This window comes from Lynx canadensis, chromosome A1 (genome assembly GCF_007474595.2).
Source record: "Lynx canadensis isolate LIC74 chromosome A1, mLynCan4.pri.v2, whole genome shotgun sequence".
NCBI lineage: Eukaryota > Metazoa > Chordata > Mammalia > Carnivora > Felidae > Lynx > Lynx canadensis.
The window spans coordinates 115,185,726-115,207,257 of record NC_044303.2 but is presented as its reverse complement, the minus strand read 5'-3'; the positions used below and the strand labels follow the sequence as shown (position 1 = coordinate 115,207,257).

The 21,532-nt window shown below is 38.7% G+C and overlaps 2 protein-coding genes across 2 annotated transcripts in view; one reads left to right on the top strand and one right to left on the bottom strand.

The window, feature by feature from the left end:
* Positions 1–21,532, bottom strand: part of CTNNA1 (catenin alpha 1) — a 179,983-nt gene that overhangs the window by 39,966 nt on the left and 118,485 nt on the right. Inside the window, exons 8-9 of the mRNA XM_030319218.2 lie at positions 6,588–6,668; positions 5,108–5,260 (exon numbers count right to left, since the gene is read on the bottom strand). Coding sequence (XP_030175078.1) covers positions 5,108–5,260; positions 6,588–6,620 — 186 coding nt within the window. The 5' untranslated portion in view covers positions 6,621–6,668. The remainder of the gene's footprint in view (positions 1–5,107; positions 5,261–6,587; positions 6,669–21,532) is intronic.
* Positions 18,530–20,926, top strand: LRRTM2 (leucine rich repeat transmembrane neuronal 2). The gene is made up of 2 exons (XM_030319231.1): positions 18,530–18,597; positions 18,944–20,926. Exons 1-2 carry the CDS (start codon positions 18,594–18,596, stop codon positions 20,488–20,490), a joined length of 1,551 nt encoding a protein of 516 aa, XP_030175091.1. The 5' UTR covers positions 18,530–18,593; the 3' UTR covers positions 20,491–20,926.

Sequence of the window (21,532 nt, the reverse complement as noted above, 5' to 3'; positions counted from 1 at the left end):
GGTTTCCATTTCTAAGTGGGTGTTATTCCCTAATACCACTCAGAAACTATGAATATATTTGAAGCAACTTTACATGACACCCCAAATTAAAACATAACCCTTTTATACTATTTTACTTGGTCTGGGAAGAAAGTATTTCTATTAATGCAATAAATAAGACTTCCAAAAACCAAGTTAGCAAGTGCCAACACATCTGCTCCAATTTTATTTTGGTCATGTATTAAAATGCTACTTAAATAACAGTTTTAGCTCTGCTTCCATTTAAAACACTGATAAAACGGTTAACTTTTTTCACATATCATCTCAGCACCATATATACCACACTGTACAAAATACACATACTATATAAATGTATTTTAATTGCTTCCCTCTCTCTAGTAGAACATAACCTTCATGGGGGGAGAGATTTTTGTTTCATTCGCTACCATCTCCCTAGTGTCTAGAACAGTGACTGGGACATATCAGGAACACTGTAAATATTTGTTGTGAGACTCCATCATAATTTTTTTTCTCCCACAACTCTAGAAAATCTGCTATTGGTTGTTGAAAGCTTGGTGCTAGCAAATGAAAATACTGCTCAAATCAACGTCACCTAATTTTTAAAAAGTTTCCAAATTTCCCCATTCATCTTCACATCCCAAAAGATTGTACATTTCATTCCCTCATATACACATGATACAGAATGAGAAGAATATCAAGTTTAATAACAATGGTGTTCAGTCATAACACAGAACTCTGAATTTCTCAAAGTGTGGTTCTGAGACCAGTAAGTGTGAATCCTCAGGGATGGTAGTCCAGGGATCTGAAGGTTGAGCACCTCAGTGACTTAAATGTTTATTACCTGAGAACTAGTACACTCACTCATCTGGTAGTTACTGAGCACATACTTGTTCCAGGCACTGTTCTAGGCCCATGTTCTCAAAGAATTTACATTCTATTAGAGTATGGGGTGGGATACAGAAAACATAAGAAAACAAAACAATCCCAGTAATTTTAGATAGTGAAAAATGTTATGGTGGCTATAAAACAGATGACAGGGTTAAAAAAAAATGGTGGAAGGTGGAATGGAGGGGATGAGGGATCCAGGAGAGCCTCTCTGCAGGGGTAACATCTGAGCAAAAGCCTGTGGGATGAGGGGTGAGAAGAGGACAGAACATTCCAGGCAGAGGGCCCAAGCAGTGCAGAGGACATAAGGTGGTGACATGTTTGGCTTCACTTCAATGCTAAAGAACACATTTTCTAACACTCAATAAATCAGACTACCCAGCTGAGGGATCAGACATGAGAGGAGTGCATCTAACCCCACAGAGCAGCTATCTGATACATGGGACCACTCAAATACTCATGGGAAAACTGGGGCGAAAAAAAGAAAAAGAAAAAAAAATCTGTGGGAAGGTGAAAGGCAGCTGGAATCCACAAAGAACCTGCTAGAATATAAACTATGCTTCCTATGGTTATCCAAATATTAATAGCGTAATGATGGAAGTTACCAAAAGGGATATTGGAAATAATATAGATATGTTTTACCTAGGTAATTTAGAGTAAGATAAAAATACAGGGATTCTAAATGGGCTAAACGGCCAACTATATACTAAGAACTGTTCAGTCGAGAATGATTTCTAGTGGCAGGCTGAAAGGTTCTAGGTATTTAAAATTTTTTCAGTAGCCACATTAAAAAGGGTGAAATTAGCAAAAATAATTTGGTGTTTCTAATCCCAAGATATTCCATATCAACATGTAATCAATATAAAAAGCTAATGAGTTTTGTACATTCTTTTTTATCCATACCATATCTTCGAAATCAGGTGTGTATTTACACTTATGGTTCCTCTCAATTCACTGTGTACACCAGTAAAAAGATGGACAGAAGTAGCTGCAGAGAAGGAGAGTGTGGCTCCCTGCTGCTAACAACCAGAGAACCCACCAGTGCAATGTGAGGCCTGGGAGTTTCCCACTACAGAAGCACTCCAAGAAAAGAGAAGTAACGATTCATGGATGTTACACAGAAGTGGTTTTACGTACCAGAATGAGAATCTATGATTCTATGAGGAAAAAACACTCACTGAGGTGTGAAGAGATGGACCCAATTTCCTGAGAGAGAGCAGAAAACCTAGCTCCCAAGGGGGAGAACCTCCAAGGAAAAGAACAATGCAAGAAGAACCAGGTAAGAAAAATGGTAAGTCACCAGGTAAATGGCCAAACATAAAGCTACAGGAAACAAATACCAGCACGGTCTTACCTCTTCCATGTAGCTTTATGACTGTATAGCAATCGACCTAAAAACCAGGCATTTCACATTCCTTCAAGATGGGGAGGTGTCCTATAATAAAGAATGTCTGGTTTTTGTCCTGGTTTCCTGGGAGGAAACTTCTTCCATATCCATGAGATTTCAATCATGATAGGAGTGTCTCTGTTATTCATCATTGGCCCTGATGGTTTATGTTAATGAAGTAACTCCTGGTGGGCTCCTAGATAAGTAATGCTAAGCATTCTAGTGAGTTCTAGGAGTTGTTCTAGCACATTATCACACCTGAAGTGGGCCATGGGAAGCCCCATATTTGTAGCCAGTGGGTCAGGGTATGGGTAGCCTGGGGACCCTCCAAACTTGTGGCCAGCATTTGAAGTGAGGGCAGTCTTGTAGGGGGATCATGGAAACTCCTGAATTTATAGCGTCTTGGGTCATTAGTACAGGAGGCAGCTGACATCTACAGTGAGGGCAATCTTGTTGGGGATCATGCCCTTTTGCTGTGGGGCCTGTGCTAACTGCAGATGGTTAGCACAGAATTTTAATGCAGTATTTTAGAAAGACAAACATACCTGGCAGAACTCTCAATGGCTGCAGAATCAGAGCCCCCTCCTTTTCTGCTAGTGGCCTAACACCACTAGCTCTACTCAACTTTCCCACAAACTCTTCTCCTAAACCCCAGGAAAAACTATAAATGACCACAAAAATCAATGTCAGCTGACATTTATTCCAATTTAAGAGGGAACAGGAATGAAGAGAAAGGAAGTAACAAAACAATCACAATGAAGCGCCTCACTTTTGTTCAAAAAAAGTCCCTCACTTTTTCAGTGTTCATAGTAATACTTAAATCACAAAAGTCATGAGGGGAAGAGAAGCCGTGTCACTGAAGAATAAAGTTCTGCCATGAGTCAAGTATTGGAGCCTTCTACAACACTTTAAAAACTCATTTCCTTTTCAAGCACATATGCAATTATATATCCTAGTATCTCTATTACCATAAATGTAATTTAACTGTTTGGAGAGTGGTACTACAAAGCCTTTACTTGTGCCTCAAGCAATAAAAAGGCTGTGCCATTTAATACATATATAATAAGTATGGAGGGTGATGTGGGGGGGAGGGCACAGAGAGGAAAGAGGTGAGAAAGGGGTCAGAACTGAGTCGTGATAGGGAACACTAAACTCTAAACTCTAAGGGGCCCTTGGTTAGAGATGTTTGGAATTAAATAAAAAGTAGAAGCATGGACAAAGCTCCTGAAGCAAGGTCTCCAGGGCCATCAGGTCCACCAAATGCTTCTCAGTGTTCACTAAATCAGCAAGCTCAAAAGGCACAGTCCTCACTGCTGGAGGACCTAAAGCAAGTTACTTAACCTCTCTAAGCCTCAATTTCCTTACCTGAGAAAGGTATTATAGAAAATACATTGTATTTGAATATACCTGGTGCACAGTAGGTGCTCAGCAAGCATCAGTTGTGTTGGATGAGGATGATAATGCAGGCCCAAATAAAGAGTCCTCCAGCTGCAGTACTGACAAAGGCTGCCCTCTGAGGTTTGGGACCACACTGAGCCCTTTCCCATTCCACTACTGGTACTTGTTACCCCATGCCTTGGGCTGGCAGTGTCCCTGCATTTGCTCTTGCAGGCACATTTTCTAACATGTAGGCTACTTATAGGAGGTTGGCTTCCTAAAGACAATCTTTGTGTATTTGGAGGTACACCCCATGCTATCATGTGACTCTTGTGAAAAAGATAATGCTTAATGGAGACACAAAATGATATTCTTCTGCTCTTAACTCCAAATGAGAGAATCATTAGCTTGAATAGAAGACTGACCTATGTATTCTGTACATAATTAATTCAGGTCAAAATAACATTTAATAGTCAAAGAAAACTAGATGTAAAATTCGTAATGCATTTAATGTTATTACTGATGTTTTCCTTGGAACGTTTTAACGGTATTAACCTGGCCTAATATCACTATAAATCCAAATGCACAAGAAACACATTTGACATAAAAGGCCCATTTTCTGTTCTTACGTAGTAAGCAAATTACCAAATGGTCTACGGAATATCTTTTCCAAATATTAGATATTTTACGTTAAGGTTACAAAATCAAATAACTTCGGTATGTGTTTACTATACATGTCAATTTTTAAAGATAAAATAATAATGAATAAGTTGAACAATAATATAATTTCACTTATTAAAAGGCAGGATCAAGTCTAACTTACCTGGAAATTAAATAGCAATTCACCTCTCTTTTTTCTTGTCACCTTACAAAACAAGCACTTATATGAAGATTTTTACTGTTCAACCGTATCTAATTAACAGCATGTTTCTTCAATTTTAAAATAAGATGAATGGACTGAGTCCATGTCTCAGGCAAAAAATTAAGCACTTGACATACATCATCTCTATTAGATTTAGACCTCAAAATAATCCCAAGAGAGTTATCAATAGTAACCTCATCTTACAGAAAAGAAATGGGAACTGAAAAAGGTTAGGTAATTTGCCAGGATGCAGCCTAGGATGTAAGCCATGAAATTTCTCCAACTTCTAGACACGACGCCCTTCTTATAGGGTCTTTTGAGTTCAGGTAGGTAATTATCTTTATTTGCATTAACATTAAGTGGAGATGTTAAGTTTCTAGGATAGGGACCATCTATATTTAACAATGTACAGAATTAATGTAAACTGACCAAAATGGTAGTTTGGGATGGATGTTAAGTAATAATAAAAGACTTTCATTTTATACAGATTGTATATTACATGAGCTTCCTAAAATTTTTAGCTGAGTAAATAATGTGATTAAAAATCACTACACTTCACCAAGTTACACAGTTAATGAAACTGATAATACACTTACCTCAATCAATTTGTTGGCATGTTCACGGAAAACTTGAGCATATTCCTTAACTTCTTTCTCATTTCCATTCTTTGCAGCTTCAATCAATACTAAAAGTGGAACGTTGGTTTCCAGGAATGAATCTGAAACATGGTCCATGACGGCTTTGCGTAGCTAATAATTAAATTGTAAAAATTTGATTTTATTTCTACTAAGAAACTAGACTGCTTTTTTCTCTGGTACTTTTAAATCTTAGTGGAAGCTCATGATAGCCTGGCTGCACTTATATGAGGATCCCTCATGTAAGCCATGAAGTTATATAATATGGGACAGAGGAAACATGATCCTAAAGATAATGCTTATACTATAGTTATAGCATTTTAACAACAATATCTTAAGTTTCAAGATAATATCCCCCTTTTGGGGAGAATTACAAAACTAAAACTTTTTTCTTAAAGGAATAGTACAAAGCTGAACAGAAAACAGCTCTGGATTGAATTGATACACATAGCCTTGGAACATATGCAATTATATTCCTAACTAAAAGTGAAAAGAGAGGATTAAGTACTTTCTGGCTTATCTGAACAGGGTTAGCACACTATGAACCTTAAACCTATTAACGGTTATCTTTATAATCGTTTAAGATATGACTTCACTAGAAGAAAAACAAAGACACATTCCATCTTTGCTTTTTATCAGACATGAACGATAAAATGTCTATTAAGTCTGGAAACTATTATTACTACAATTTTTTTTTTTTAAAGTAGGCTTCATGCCCAGCGTGGATCCCAATGAGGGAGTTGAATTCATGACCCTGAGATCAAGACCTGAGATGAGATCAAGAGTCGAGCACTTAACCGACTAAGCCACCCAGGCACCCCATTGCAACTTCTTTTTAAGTCTTAATACTAATTTGATCACATTAGTAATAAAATTACTAATTTTATCACATTATGCATACAAATAATACATTTATCACATACATAATACATTTGATTTAACAAACGAAGAGATTCTTTCCTCTGTATTTACTAACTTGGAAAACTGAGCAACCCAAACATCTTTATCACCACCTATTTATACTGGAAGCACATCTTCACCAAGGATCTAAGGGAACTTCAAGTGTGTAATCAGAACGGGGCAAGTCAAATAACAGCAATTTCTGTCTCTCCTGTATGTAATCTAGTACCACAAGATCCTTCAGGGTATTTTCACAGGTCCCCAAGTCGTTTGAAATTCATTTTCTTACCTGTACATCCTTTTCACACTAAAGCTAATTGATTCAGTCCATCCCAGTGGGACTCCATTATTCCAGGTCCCCAAGAGATTTTATTAGCTAGTTAGAACCTTATTAGCTACCAAATAGAGATAGGCAGTTTCCTGTGACAAACCATCCTTTTACCCCAGTAAAATATATGGGCCAAATACTTCCTAGAATTTTAACCAAAACTACAAAACTGAGAACTTAGGAAAGCAATTGACACTTTTTTTCCCAGCTTACCTGTCTACGCAAGTCTCTAGTCTTCTTAGTCATTTTATCTATGGCAGAATTGAGTGCATCACTTCTTTCTTTACGTCCAGCCTGGAAAATAAGAAAATTACAGCTGATAGCTATTCTTGCTCAAATCAACATTTGTTTGTTTAACATTTATTTATTTTTGAGAGACAGAGACAGAGCGCAAGCAGGGGAGGGGCAGAGAGAGAGGGAGACACAGAATCCTAAGCAGGCTCCAGGCTCTGAACTGTCAGCAAAGAGCCCTACGCGGGGCTCAAACCCACAAACCATGAGATCACGACCTGACCCGAAGTCAGACGCTCAACTGACTGAGGCACCCAGGTGCCCCAAACCAACTTTTTTTTTTAAAGGCAATTTCTTGGGGCGCCTGGGTGGTTCTTCGGTTGAGCATCTGACTTCGGCTGGGGTCATGATCTCGTGGTCCGTGAGTTCAAGCCCCACGTCGGGCTCTGTGCTGATAGCTCGGAGCCTGGAGCCTGCTTCAGATTCTGTGTCTCCCTCTCTCTCTGCTCCTCTCCCACTCATGCTGTCTCTCTCTCTCTCTCAAAAATAAACACTAAAAAAAATTTTTTTAAAAATACAATAAAAAGTAAATAAAAAGGCAATTTTTTTTAGCCCAAAGTTGGGAAATAAATGCGGGCAGGGCAGGGGAGAACCATGTGACTTTGTTCATAAAAACCTAACCTTACAATTCTTAGGCTCCACATTATCTGATGGTGAGAATTGATGGAATTTTAACCAAAATAAAAGAATCCAGGAGATATGACTTTCACTTAAATGCTTCTGCTTGAAAAATTAAACTTAATATTTTAATTCAGGGTTCAGCATACACCAATTTCATGAAAGAACCAGCTCTCCTTGAACTGCAAGCAAGAAGAGATTACACCTGATTTTGATGAACTCTGAGATTTGAACAATGTTAAAATGTGAAAAATGGCACCTGGGACCAAAACAATGTGAAACAATGAATTTTAAAGTTAAGATGTACCATGATGGGTCAGAGTAAATAATGTATATTATGTAGCTCGAACAAGAATGCTTTGTAAGATTTCTTCAGCCATATATTTTTAAGTTCTGGGCTAAGCTTAATCCAATTGTATTGCACAGAAAGAATGTATTAGTCACTCTGAGACAGTTATGTAAATGGGCATTGCTCCAGGGTTCAGGAGGTTGAGATTTGCATCCGGGAACATTTTAAGCAGTACCAAAATAGATAGTAGCTGGGAGAAAAGGAAATAAAGTTAAGTTACCCCAGGGAGGACTAGCCACGTGCTTGGAAATATCTTGGTAAGACATCAGGTGAGTCAGACTATAAAGTATATTAAAAGTTTTTCCTTACTAAATACCCAGCCAACAAATGTGAAATAAAACATGTAGTAATCACAAGATAGATACAAATGGACAAAGGAATCTAACCCACTGTTCTACTTTTGGGTGTCCTCAAGGCATTCTGGTATAGATATGCCATCAGTACACAAGCCAGCACAGCAGGTGAATAGTTGGGATGGAGAGATGTGGTTTCATATTTTCTCAGTGCCTTTTATGTACATTTCTAACTCATTTTCTCTCTTATCCCACATCTATTAAATGGGGACAATGACACTTGTCCCTCTGCCCCTATCTCCATTGGTTGTAAGAAGAGAAAACAGAAGAAATGTTAAGAAATATAGGCTATTTAGCAGAGGACAAAAAGATGACAAGACGGGATTTTAGGAATACAGAGAGTTGAAATACAAGTGCTAAATTAGTACGTTCACTATCAAATCTGGCTAGGGTCATATCCATTATCTTTTCCCCCAATAGTTCTGTATTGCCAATAAAGTTAAGTAGTTCAGTAATATTAATAAGTAAAAAAAAAAACGGGGGGGGGGATCTCAACAAAACTGATTGAAGTATGAGAATTTCTACCTGCAGGAATAAACTGTGATTTACTCATAGCCTTCAGTCAGAAAATAACTTGACAAATATAATTAGTTACAATCTCAAAGATCAAAAGAGCAGGATCTAAGGCAAAGGTGACTAAAACTGAATTTTTTAAAAATCAAATTGACCTCATAACTAATGCCTTAATGAGGAAAGTCTCAGTACATTCCTTAGACACACAAGTGCACACTTCAAGAAAACTTCTCCCAGTCATGTTTGTCGTTTTTCCTAGCCACATTTTAGGATGTTTCTAGTAGATCATTTATTCCAGAAAACATTGGCTATCTAAAACCCAAAGGATGGGCTAAATGACCTCATGAAAACTCCAACCCCTTGTAACCTCGAATCCCCAGAAATTTCCTCAATTTGTGCAGAAGGATTTACTCTGCAAGTTACATAAAGCAAATCCTCAAACTTGATTTGAGGGGAATTACAGCCAACAGCAAAATTTACTTTAAGATGCAACCCAGACTATGAATCTGTTAAATCTGTACTTGTCAAACTACCTTAAAAATCAATTTGTCTTTCTTGTTACTGTAGGAAATAAAAGTTTATGCCTCATTGATCAGGAAGGGACAGTTCAGAAGCAGTTATTTACTGAAGCTTTTAGCTTATACTAGACAGACCACCTTTTAAATCAAAACCCCTCTAACACACACACTCGCGCGCAACTTTAGAATTCCAATCATTTAAAATAGGGGTAAGTACACATTCATCTACACACTTACAACCTTAAAAATGAGCTTGATGAAATTGGAAAGGTTGCTTATTTGTAAAACAAGATTTTACTTCTCTTTGAAATTAAAAGTCTTAGGATCTTTTAATTCTAGTTTTAGCTATGTCAAAGTAAAGGTGCTCATTTAACCTTTAAAGTAAATGATTCTCAACTCCTACCTAATTGAGAGACTCTATTCCATCTAAGCAGAGAGGCTACCTAGGTTCATTCATATTCGACATATTTGTCCTGCTAACCAGTGACAAAAGGGCTTTCTGAAAAAAATATTAGGCATATTTGGGGTTTCAACATATAGGTTCTCCTCAGCAAGTTAATAGCAGCTGAAATGAGGAGAGAAACTTCTTAGCTAGATGGCTTCTAGCAACATAGTTCTAGCAGGGACAGCAAAAGGGCTTTCAAAATCCATCTTCAACAGAAGCATAAAGAAGCCACTCCACCTGCCTTTTGCGTGGCCAAATAATAAATTCTATTTATTTAGACACACTTTTTACAGAGCACCTACTTTGCATCCACTGGAGTAGGCAGGACTAGCCACAATCCTTCCTTCAGACAGTTTACAATCTGAGCTAAAATAATTCAGAACAACATATAATTCAGCAATACTCTGTATTGTGCTGGGCCTGGTAGGAGTTCTAAATGAATTAACAGTGGGTCAGAGTAAGAAGGGGAAGTTACGCACAAGATTACATTTAAGTCAGGCACTGATTTTTTTTTTTAATTATTAATAACTGAACTTTTCAGGAGGATTTTACCCCATTTTTGGTGGTAACCTGTGAAAAAACAAGCATTTTTTTTTCTTCCAAAGACCAGACCCTTGCCTCACAAAGAGTAATCTTTTCTCCTATAACAAATTTACAACTCCCCCCAAACCACTCCTACCTTTGCCAAAGATGACACTATTGCACTGTTGTGACTGGTGCATATGTCCACAATTATTCATCCATACCCTACAACCTCTCAACTCTAGTTCTAGTTGGGCTCTAGCCCAACTCTTCCCATTCAGGAAGGTATGAAATGTGTCCCTGGCACAGCTGGCGGCATCTCAAGGTACATTTTAATCCCTAGAAATAATGTGACAAATGTTCCCAGGTGAGCCTACAAAAGCCTACTCAACCTAAAAAGTAACAGTACAAAATAAACAGCACTTCCAGGGAAAAACAGAGTGAAAACTTTTACAGTGCGTCCAGTGAATGAATCTATGGCACCATTCCACCAAATCCTGGGAGATCAGAACCAAATGTGAACTATTCCTTTATCTTTCTGGAGAAAAATATGACAAAATCCAGGATGGAGAAAAGTTAGAGAGCCAATACGAAAACAGTCCAGCACAAACTGGTGCATATAGCTGAGATATTCTAATCTCTTTTTTCTTAAAACAGATGCTAATACTTACACATTAAATAGCTGCTGTAAGTTAGAAAGTTAACAGAAGTACAAACAAGTATTTAAAGCAAACAGATACAAAAACTAAGTATATGAAAGTCGTAAAATAAGGCCTTAATTTTGAAACTATTAATAACCCAGAAAAAAAGAATAAGATGACCCAACTGTGAGGATATTTCAGAAGGATTTTAAAATGCTCATTATCTGGGAATATCAGGCTAAGAACAGTTGATAAATCTTGGAACTCTTCTGATTTCTATATTGATTAACAACAATTAAAAAACTTTCTAAAGGGCTCTTATCTTCTTTGCCCTACTTAATTAAGATAATGTGTTAACAGGGAATCTTTGTTTACTGACAATTTTACAACATCTCATGCTCATCCAACAGGTACTGGATCTTGAACATAATATGTCAAGGGTGTGTTTGCTTTATTTAATATAAGGAAGAGTCTCATCAGTTTTGCCATTCATTAAAATTACCTATAGGGGCGCCTGGGTGGCTCAGTCGGTTAAGCGTCCGACTTGGGCTCAGGTCATGATCTCACGGTCCGTGAGTTCGAGCCCCGCATCGGGCTCTGTGCTGACAGCTCAGAGCTTGGAGCCTGCTTCAGATTCTGTGTCTCCCTCTCTCTCTGACCCTCCCCCGTTCATGCTCTGTCTCTCTCTGTCTCAAAAATAAATAAAACATACATACATACATACATAAAAATAAAATTACCTATATAAAGTAAAGCCTTTTAAAAGGCAATAAGTGGAAGAAATACTTACAAAATATCTGGGAAAAAAATAATTTCTTTAATAAAAGAACAGTTTACAAATCTTTAAGAAAATGACCAATTTCAAGTGAGCAAATGAAATACACAGTTCACATAAAGGAACAAAATGACAATACACCTATATACAACATGGTACTCATTGTTACTCATAAGGGAAACAAAGAAAAGAAAGCTTTTTTTACCTATTAGATTCACAGGTATTTTACAATATGTTGTGGGGGTGGGGAAGGAGTTGGTGGGGTGGTTACTGAACACTTACAGACTTCTGGGGGAAGTATGAAATGGTTTAAAACTTTTCGGAAGGCAATGTGGTAATGTCTATCAAATTAAAAATAATTTTTTTAATGTTTATTTATTTAAAAAAATTTTTTTAATGTTTATTTATTTTTGACAGAGAGACAGACAGAGCATGAGCAGGGAGGGGCACAGAGGGAGGGAGACACAGAATCTGAAGCAGGCTCCAGGCTCTGAGCTGTCAGCACAGAGCCTGATGCGGGGCACGAACCCACGAACTGTGAGATCATGACCTGAGCCGAAGTCAGACGCTCAACCAACTGAGCCACCCAGGCACTACTATCAATTTTAAATAGACACACTCTATAACCTAGTGATTTTTTGGTTCAGAATTTATATAAAATCTTGCCTAAGGATGCAAAGATATTAAAAGGGTATTCATTTTACACTGTCTGCAAAAGCCAAAAGGCTCAAAACAAACTACATGTCCATATATTATAGAAGAGCCATACAAGGGGAAACTATGAAGCCATTAGACACCCCATATCTCACACTCTCCCTCTCTGTCTCTCTGTCTCTCTGTCTCTCTCTCTCTCTCTCTCTCACACACACACACACACACACACACACACACACACACAAAGAAGCAGCAGTAGAGAATCAACTCCCACCAGGATGTCAAGCCTTAGCAGAACCATTTCAGTAATACGGGTTAATCTCAACCGCAGCTATAATGTTGCCATACTATAAGACTTTCAGAATAAGAAATGATCTTGTTCTCTTTGGACCAAATTTTTGTTACTGATTTTCTTTGCATTGATGACATCACATGTTCAATTTTTTATTTTTTTTATTTTTATTTTTTGCTGGTCTCAGCACATGTCGCTGTCCTTCTACTCCAGACTTCTAAAGGGAATGACATTTCCCAGGTTCAGCAATGAAGACTGCCAACATCTAGTCAATATACATGCAAATTCACCCTTTTAAATTTACCCAATGGGGTCAAAAAGCCTCTAAAATTGGAAGGGATTCTTCAAGAAAATATGAATGGATATCTTAACTCTTAATTCTACTCTATGCAAATGGCTTTTTGTATACCTGTGGGCCACCTATGTGGGTAGGATGAGAAACATATCTAAACAGAAAACTACTTGTAAATGCAGAGGGAGAAGCAGGAAGGACAAATCCAAACTTAGCCATATTTCAGAATTTAAAAATGAAGCCTGCCACGTACAGAGGGAGAGGGAAACATGAACACGAGGTAGCCACTGGCAGAACAAGAATAAGAAAAGGGTTTGGCAATACAAATTTCAGTCAGTCTGTGCATTAACCAAGACTTTAAGGGGCGCCTGGGTGGCTCAGTTGGTTAAGCATCCAACTCTTGATTTTGGCTCCGGTCATGATCTCATGGTTTTGTGAGTTCTAGGCCCGCATGGACTCTGTGCAAACAGCACAGAGCCTGCCTAAGATTCTCCCTCTTTTTCTGCCCCTTCCTCCCTCTCTCTCCCTCTCTCTCTCTCTCTCTGTCTCTCTCTTTCTCTCTCTCACACATACACACACAAAATGAATAAGTAAACTTTAGAAAAAAAGATTTTAAGATCAGCTCTATTTGGTCTGAGGTCTATGGTAGACAAAATAAAAGATCTTCATGGCTGAAATGTACCTGTGCCCAAACTTCTACGGAAGATTTTCCCTCACCTAACGTCCAACATAGGTGTATCACCCAAAGATCTATTGCTGAATTACCTAGCCCTGGGCACAGAACATAACTCTAGCACAACAAAATTAGGCTGTCACATGATCCTAGCCCTGCCACCCCCAACAGCAACAACTACCAAAAAGTACATGCCTCCAAAGCTAGAAGAAATCCTGAACTTTTTTTTTTTTTTTTTTCAACGTTTATTTATTTTTGGGACAGACAGAGACAGAGCATGAACGGGGGAGGGGCAGAGAGAGAGGGAGACACAGAATCGGAAACAGGCTCCAGGCTCCGAGCCATCAGCCCAGAGCCTGACGCGGGGCTCAAACCCACAGACCGCGAGATCGTGACCTGGCTGAAGTCGGACGCTTAACCGACTGCGCCACCCAGGTGCCCCCTGAACTTTTTAAGTTACAGCATCAAAAGGAACACAGTTCACCATCCCTAGCAAAGCCACCACTACTTCTTACTACTTTCTCAATCATGTTTACGAAGAGAACAAAAGGACTTTTAAAAATCAAAATCAATGGAGGGCAGGGATAGGGACAAAGATCTAGTAAAAAAAAGGGGGGGAGGATTCTGGAGGCCTTATGTGGACAACTTAGTTTTAAAAAATGCTTTTTTTTTTTTTTTTTTTTTTAAGGAAGATGCCCAACCACCCACAAGTTTATTTACATGCAACAGTGGTCTAGTGAGTGCCAACACTGTAGGAGCCTAGTGTTCTGAATGCTCTCAGATCCTCTGGCTCCACCTGTGACTATCAACTACTCTTTAGACAATATCCAATACAATAGATTGGTAAAGCCATCAATTCTTACATAACAAACTCTATCTGCCTCTGTCAGGTATGCTTTGTTTCTTGGGAAGATAACAAGCTAATGTTCAGCATCAACCTCAATGATTTTTCTTTTTCTTTTCTTTTTTTTTTTAAACAGCGAATCAAGATTCACATATTTGCCTTCAAATATACACGGTTTGAAAGCAGTGAACAACTCTAGGATTTACCGTAGTCTTCTCTCATCTTCCTTCCTCCCTCCCTCCAAAAGAAGGCTAGTAAAACCCACTTACTCTAAGGTAGGCCCAAATATGAGACGGCCAAATAAGAACCCTGAAAGGTTCTTACAAGGGGACATACTGAGACCCACAAAATCCAGGACCTCCACCCTAAAAGTGACTATTACTTTTTGATAAACATGAAGAGTTTCTCCAAGTTATCAATCAAGACTGGTAGCAAGAAGATTTATTTTAACATTACTTCTCCAGGACACCTTTTGTGCAACACCACGGGTGCTAGAGTTATTACAATTTTTGGATTTGGGCATGATTTAAAAAACATTTCACTTTTTAGCATAATGCAAAATTAAGCTTCCACTCTCCTACAAAAGAACAGAAAACTCCATGTATATATCTGTACATCTGCTTCTCCAAGCTGAGAAATAATTCTCTCTAATCAGTAATTCATATTAAAAACAAACTTTCATGTAGAGTAGCTTTCATGCATGTAACTACAGCACCTAAGCCCTACCACTTGATTCACTCAATTTGCTTAAAACCATTCACAAAGAGAAGAGACAAGTTAGATTTTACTTCTCCTTTGCCTTGTCATGAACAATAACTAAAGCAGTGAAAATTTAAACAGCTATGGTTAGTACTTTGCAGAGGTTGTACTGCCACTTTAATTAAGTCAAAGGCATATGTGTGGAGAGTAAAACTGTTCTAAAATGAAACCAAAAACAAACAAACAACGTTTAATTCAGAAAGAACATGGGTCTCTGTTTAGTCCTTTTAGCTAAAGAAAGATGAAGATTTTAAAAAATGATACAAAATTCCACCAATGGGAACTATGTACTCCACCAACTTTTAAGACAAACACTGTATCTTCTTTGGTTCCAAAGACTGAACCTTCTGAATCCAAAGAGAAGGCAAGTGAGCAAGATGACCTGTAACCCAGAACAAATTCTCTGGGTCCTGTGATACTGTATTACTGCTTACTTCTGCAGTGCAATACTGCACACTTCTCCAGATGCATCAAAAAATAATTACTCTTGATTGCACAGGTGCTTCTCTGAGCAATTTTCCTTGCCCACAAATCTGGTATAATAATGCTGGGATAATGTAATTTAAGCATTTTCCATTTGTTAATATATAAGAGGTAGGCAAGCAGACCAGAGAGGAGAAAGGAACCAAGAGTCTAAGGGGAAGGAGATGCTTTTCCTTCTAAATTATCATATGCAACTCAATCCCAATTGTGGTTGCTCAAATCCAATGGACTTTAATGCTTTTCTCCACATGGAAGTAAAGTGGTTACTTCATGGAAGAATTTAATCCAGTTCCTCCGGCCTGGCAAAGGTTTTTGGTTTTGTTTTTGTTTTCCATCAGAGAGTAGCTGACTTCAGTAAGGCACTTATAATATCCAAGGGCTTGTTTTCCTTTAAAAAGAAATTAAGAGACTACTCTTATCAGACTCCCCTCCTTAGGTGTTTTGGAAGAAAGTTCCTATGGAACAGAAATTCTGTAACCTAGGATCACAGACCCTTTAAGAGTCTGGTTAAATCTTATTCACAGAAAAATGCACAAGCAACAGAATTCTGCAAATAGTCTACAGAACCAGGTAAAGAATTACTAGCCTACAGACAGACAAGACTATGGAAAAGATGGTCAATGTGGCAAGCGGCATCCTTGAGGACCTCTCCCTCCCTTCATTCCTTAACCAGCATGTAGGAAAAAGGTGGGAGTACTACTGCAGGCCTGTTCCAAGGAATGTGGGGTTCCATTCATGGGCAACTTTGGCTTGGAAGCTTCTCTCTGGCCTAGGGATGCACTGCAGTCTAAGACTATCTGTCAAATCTTTCCTTCCTCTCTTCTTTCAGAGGTGTCAGACTTGCCCTGTGGTCTGAAGACGCCACTGGCCTTCAGAGTATTCATATGGTCTTCTCTTTCCTTTTGTACTTCCCAGGAACTTTACAAATTAAAAAAAAAAAAAAAAAAAAAAAAAGAAGAAGGAGATGGAGACGGAGAAATATTAAGGTTTTAAGAGTTTGTTTGTTTGTTTTTGAGACAGAGAACGTGGGGGGTAGAAAGAGAATCCTAAACAGACTCCACACTGTCAGCGTAAAGCCCAACACAAGGCTTGAACCCATAAACCGTGAAATCATGACCTGAGCTGAAACCAAGAGTCGGAGGCTCAACCAACTGAGCCACCCAGGCATCCCAAAACTCTAATAATTCTAATCCTTCTTGGGGTCTGCTTCTAGGAGAATTCAGACTATCCACCAGCATGTGCTGCTGTTTTCATAGCACCTTTACACAGCGCTCAGAATAAAGGACCTTGGATTCTTCCAATCCTCACTCCAGTAGCACCCTTCTACATAGAAACTATGCCTCTTAAGACAATGACTTCTTGCCCAATGGGATGAAGCCCCTGGAAGCCCACAGGTCAGTGATGTTCTGGTTTCACAGACACCAAGGGTAGTTTTGAGATTTTTGCCTCCAGTTCTAAGACAAGACCCACGAAGGTTAAGCACCAATGGTTATGACAGAAATTGCCATGGAAGGCCAAATTAATAAGGTCCGATGTGTAAAAGGCATTACGTTTGTCAGGCCTGAATATAGGACTCTCACTAATGCTAGAAAAATCCTTTACATTTATACTAATCATGGTTCTTTAATTTTCAAAACCAAGTTCTGAACAGTGATGACACTATTCAACGGGGAGAAGACACCATCAGGTCAAGTAATAACAGCCAAAGCAAAAATCCTAGTCCAAAGTATGAGTGACCTTCTGTATTCACCAGAGATTCCAACAGTTAGTGTGCAACTCAAAGTCAGTTCTTAGGTGTGCCAGCAGAAGCTCTTAAGTATGCAAATGCTCTGTTATCTGGGTGCCACAATGCCCCAATCATGCTCAGCATTAGCTGAGGCTTTCAGGTGAAGGAGTAGGTGAGATTCTGAGGTTGGATTGTACCAGAATCCAACCAGGCTCTATCACTTGTCCTAAATCACTTCTGTTCCATTGTTAATGTTTAGGGCATACAGTATTAAATGACAGTATCACCCTAACCTTTTCTCCTAGTAAGACATGTAAGGATCAAATCAGCATTATTTTTCAATCAGCACTGTGATTAAAACATTGTAACACGAGACAGAGAAGGACCATCTTTTTAATTCAAGTTCCCCTTAAATTCTCAACCAGCAAACTAACCAAATACTTAGTTTTGTAAGCTTTTTCTCTTCCCTTCTCCCTTTATTCTTAGTTTATGATGTTAAGCTCTTAATGATAAAGAAGCCAAGCCCACCTGGGTAGTTTTCCAACACACATAAAGCAAATCACAGTCATACTTCCATTTTAACCAAGCATGACAACAAGGTGACTGAGTAGCTTTCCAAACTACCAGAGCAGCAGGCACTACCTTGCATAGGCTGGCGTTAAATCTGCACTTCATAAATCGTGCAGGCTCCTGCCCATTTAGATGATCTCTTCTCTGCAGAATCGGCAGTCTAACACTGGTTCTTCCAAGCATTAAAAATCATCACTCTGCTATCCCAACTCACTGTTCAGATGGGTCTTCCTGAATGCAGCCTTTATTACAACCTCACTGCTGCTTCATACACTGCAGGAATACCATGTTTTTTAAGTCAGGAGCTCTCTTTCTCGCTTTATTATAATCAAGGGGTCTTACAACGACCCCGATACTGTTAAAAAGCACGGTGCTTTATAACAGTAAAGCTTCTGGAAAACCCAAACAAAAGACACGTCACCCGGTGACGTCAGCCTATATACAGTTCTGTGTGGTCGCAGCACATAAGCAATTCCATTCTTGTGCCGTTTCTCGGAAAAGCTTTTCAGTAAATGCACTCATGCTGCTCCAGGAGCTCTTCTCTGCAACAAGCCGCCCATCTGCCATCAACAAGTTAAGACCGAGAGAACTAACGGCTGCGGAAAGGAGAGACTGAAGCTTTGATTAACCAGCTGAGCAGTTAAAGGAGGACGAAATTTAATAACTTACATTCAAAACTGATTGAGGAATCAGAGAAGACAGAGAAAATGAAACCAATGCTTTCGAGAGGAATATCCTAAGGAAAAAATAACTCACCCTGCTGGATGATTTTACTCAGAAAGCCTGGGACACAGAAAACAGGAAACTGGTCAAAGGCTCCTGCATGTTAGAGCCTTTTACAGACTCACTGCGTTGAGTCTAACAACCGCGACTGAATGCAGCCTCCAATGTGCTCAGAAGAATGGGTAAGTCCATGCATTTATGTGTCTTATACAGTCAGCAAGGAATCATGCTTTCTAAAATAAGCCACCAAATTCACATTTTATGAGGGAGATCACTGTCAAATTTCTGGGTTTTGAGATTTAGGTAAAAGCCTATACTGCTAATGACAGAATATTCTTTATCTTTTTTCTTAATGGTTTAAGTTGTGTTCTAGTCATACTAACAAGGTTAGTTTTTCTGCAGCAAATGAAAAATAAGTTATATGCAGTGAAATCTTTCACCATAATGTTATGTTGTTTTTTTTAAGAGCTCATACATTCTGCTGAAAAATATCCTATCTTCTTGTTTTCCTTAAATTATATTCTGCAGGCTTACATTTCAAGTGGCCATTAGGGGCCCCTATGCTGGCAGCAATATATGCAATGAGTATGGTTTTAAAAATGCTGCCTGCCCTGGGTATGGCGTGTCCACCCAAATGCCGCTGCGAGAAGCTGCTCTTCTACTGCGACTCTCAGGGCTTCCGCTCAGTGCCAAACGCCACAGACAAGGGCTCTCTGGGCCTGTCCCTGAGGCACAATCACATCACAGAGCTCGAAAGGGATCAATTTGCCAGCTTCAGTCAACTTACCTGGCTCCACTTAGACCACAATCAAATTTCAACAGTAAAAGAAGATGCTTTTCAAGGACTATATAAACTTAAGGAATTAATCTTAAGTTCCAACAAAATATTTTATTTACCAAACACAACTTTTACTCAACTGATTAACCTGCAAAATTTGGACCTGTCTTTTAATCAGCTGTCATCTCTGCACCCAGAGCTCTTCTATGGCCTTCGGAAACTGCAGACCTTGCATTTACGGTCCAACTCCCTGCGGACTATCCCAGTACGCCTATTCTGGGACTGTCGTAGTCTGGAGTTTCTGGATTTGAGCACAAACCGTTTGCGAAGTTTGGCTCGCAATGGATTTGCAGGATTAATCAAACTGAGAGAGCTTCACCTAGAGCACAACCAGCTGACGAAGATTAATTTTGCTCATTTCCTACGGCTAAGCAGTCTGCACACACTCTTCTTACAATGGAACAAAATTAGCAACTTGACATGTGGGATGGAGTGGACCTGGGGCACTTTAGAAAAGCTAGACCTGACTGGAAATGAAATCAAAGCCATCGACCTGACAGTGTTTGACACGATGCCTAATCTTAAAATTCTCCTCATGGATAACAACAAGTTAAATAGCCTTGATTCCAAGATCTTAAACTCCCTGAGATCCCTCACAACTGTTGGCCTCTCTGGCAATCTGTGGGAATGCAGCCCTCGAATATGTGCTTTGGCCTCCTGGCTGGGCAGTTTCCAAGGTCGGTGGGAACATTCCATCCTATGTCACAGTCCTGACCACACCCAAGGAGAGGATATACTAGATGCAGTCCATGGATTTCAGCTCTGCTGGAATTTATCAACCACTGTCACTGCCATGGCTACAACTTATAGGGATCCAACCACTGAATATACAAAAAGAATAAGCTCATCAAGTTACCATGTGGGAGACAAAGAAATCCCAACTACTGCAGGCATAGCAGTTACTACTGAGGAACACTTTCCCGAACCAGACAATGCCATCTTCACTCAGCGGGTAATTACAGGAACAATGGCTTTATTGTTTTCTTTCTTTTTTATTATTTTTATAGTGTTCATCTCCAGGAAGTGCTGCCCTCCCACTTTAAGAAGAATTAGGCAGTGCTCAATGATTCAGAACCACAGGCAGCTCCGATCCCAAACACGACTCCATATGTCAAACATGTCAGACCAAGGACCGTATAATGAATATGAACCCACCCATGAAGGACCCTTCATCATCATTAATGGTTATGGACAGTGCAAGTGTCAGCAGCTGCCATACAAAGAATGTGAAGTATAATATCTACCCGTCATCAAAAATTACATCAGATAAGTAACCTATTTTACATAGTAGGGGATAAATACATACCTAATTTTTACCAATGGTGACATTAAGCCTAATTTTCCAAACCAAGTGGAGACTTAAGTTTTTGAAGTGTTGAAGTATTTTTAATTTTTTTTAATGAACCCATATTTTAAGTGTTATATGAAGCAAAGCTCATATTAATTTGCACTCTTGTTGCAAAGTCTAAAAATGCTTATTTCAAAATAAGACATTTCATGTATGTAATTATTATATACTATCATGTGTAAACATTTACACTAAGGTCTCCATATGCTATTTTTTTCTACTGAAAACAGTTTGGAAAGAAGCTACTGAGCAGAAAAAGATATGGATCAATACTTGTTAGATCACTGCTCTCCATCCCAAGAACCACAACTGGCTTGCTGCTTAAAAGGAGGCTTAGCAAAGTTTTCGTCTATGACAATTTGGTATTTACTCAAATCTACAATTTATTGCCAGTGTGGGAAGTAGAATTTCATGTATGCTGAAGACTGGTAAATATTAAACACTCTTCTTCCAGAGTTTTTGCCTGGGTTAGTAGACACTATCAAAGCCCACATTATGAAATCAGAACCCTTTATGTAATTCTAATAAGCTGAGTGACTCTTTAATATATTTAAACAATGAATCCAAGTGATTGTGAAAAGGTCTCATTACAATGAAATCAATAGTAAATAATCACACTGACTTCACATTATACAACTCTAATTTGACTTATAATGGAAATGTTGATTTTTGTGGCACTTAGACAATTTTTAAACTAATCTAAAAATCATCATTTTACTAATTAGTTTACTAAATCCTATATTTACATTTATATGTGAAAAAAGATTTAGAAATTATTTCGGAGAGAAAAGAGATAAACTGAGTCCATTTAACAATCCTGTGACCTGCTCCCTGTAGTATGAAAGCACACACACCAATTCTCTCCCTCCCTCCACGATCAAAGATGCCTTGACAAAGGGGTTTAAACCTCTTTCTTCTGCCTTTTCCTAAT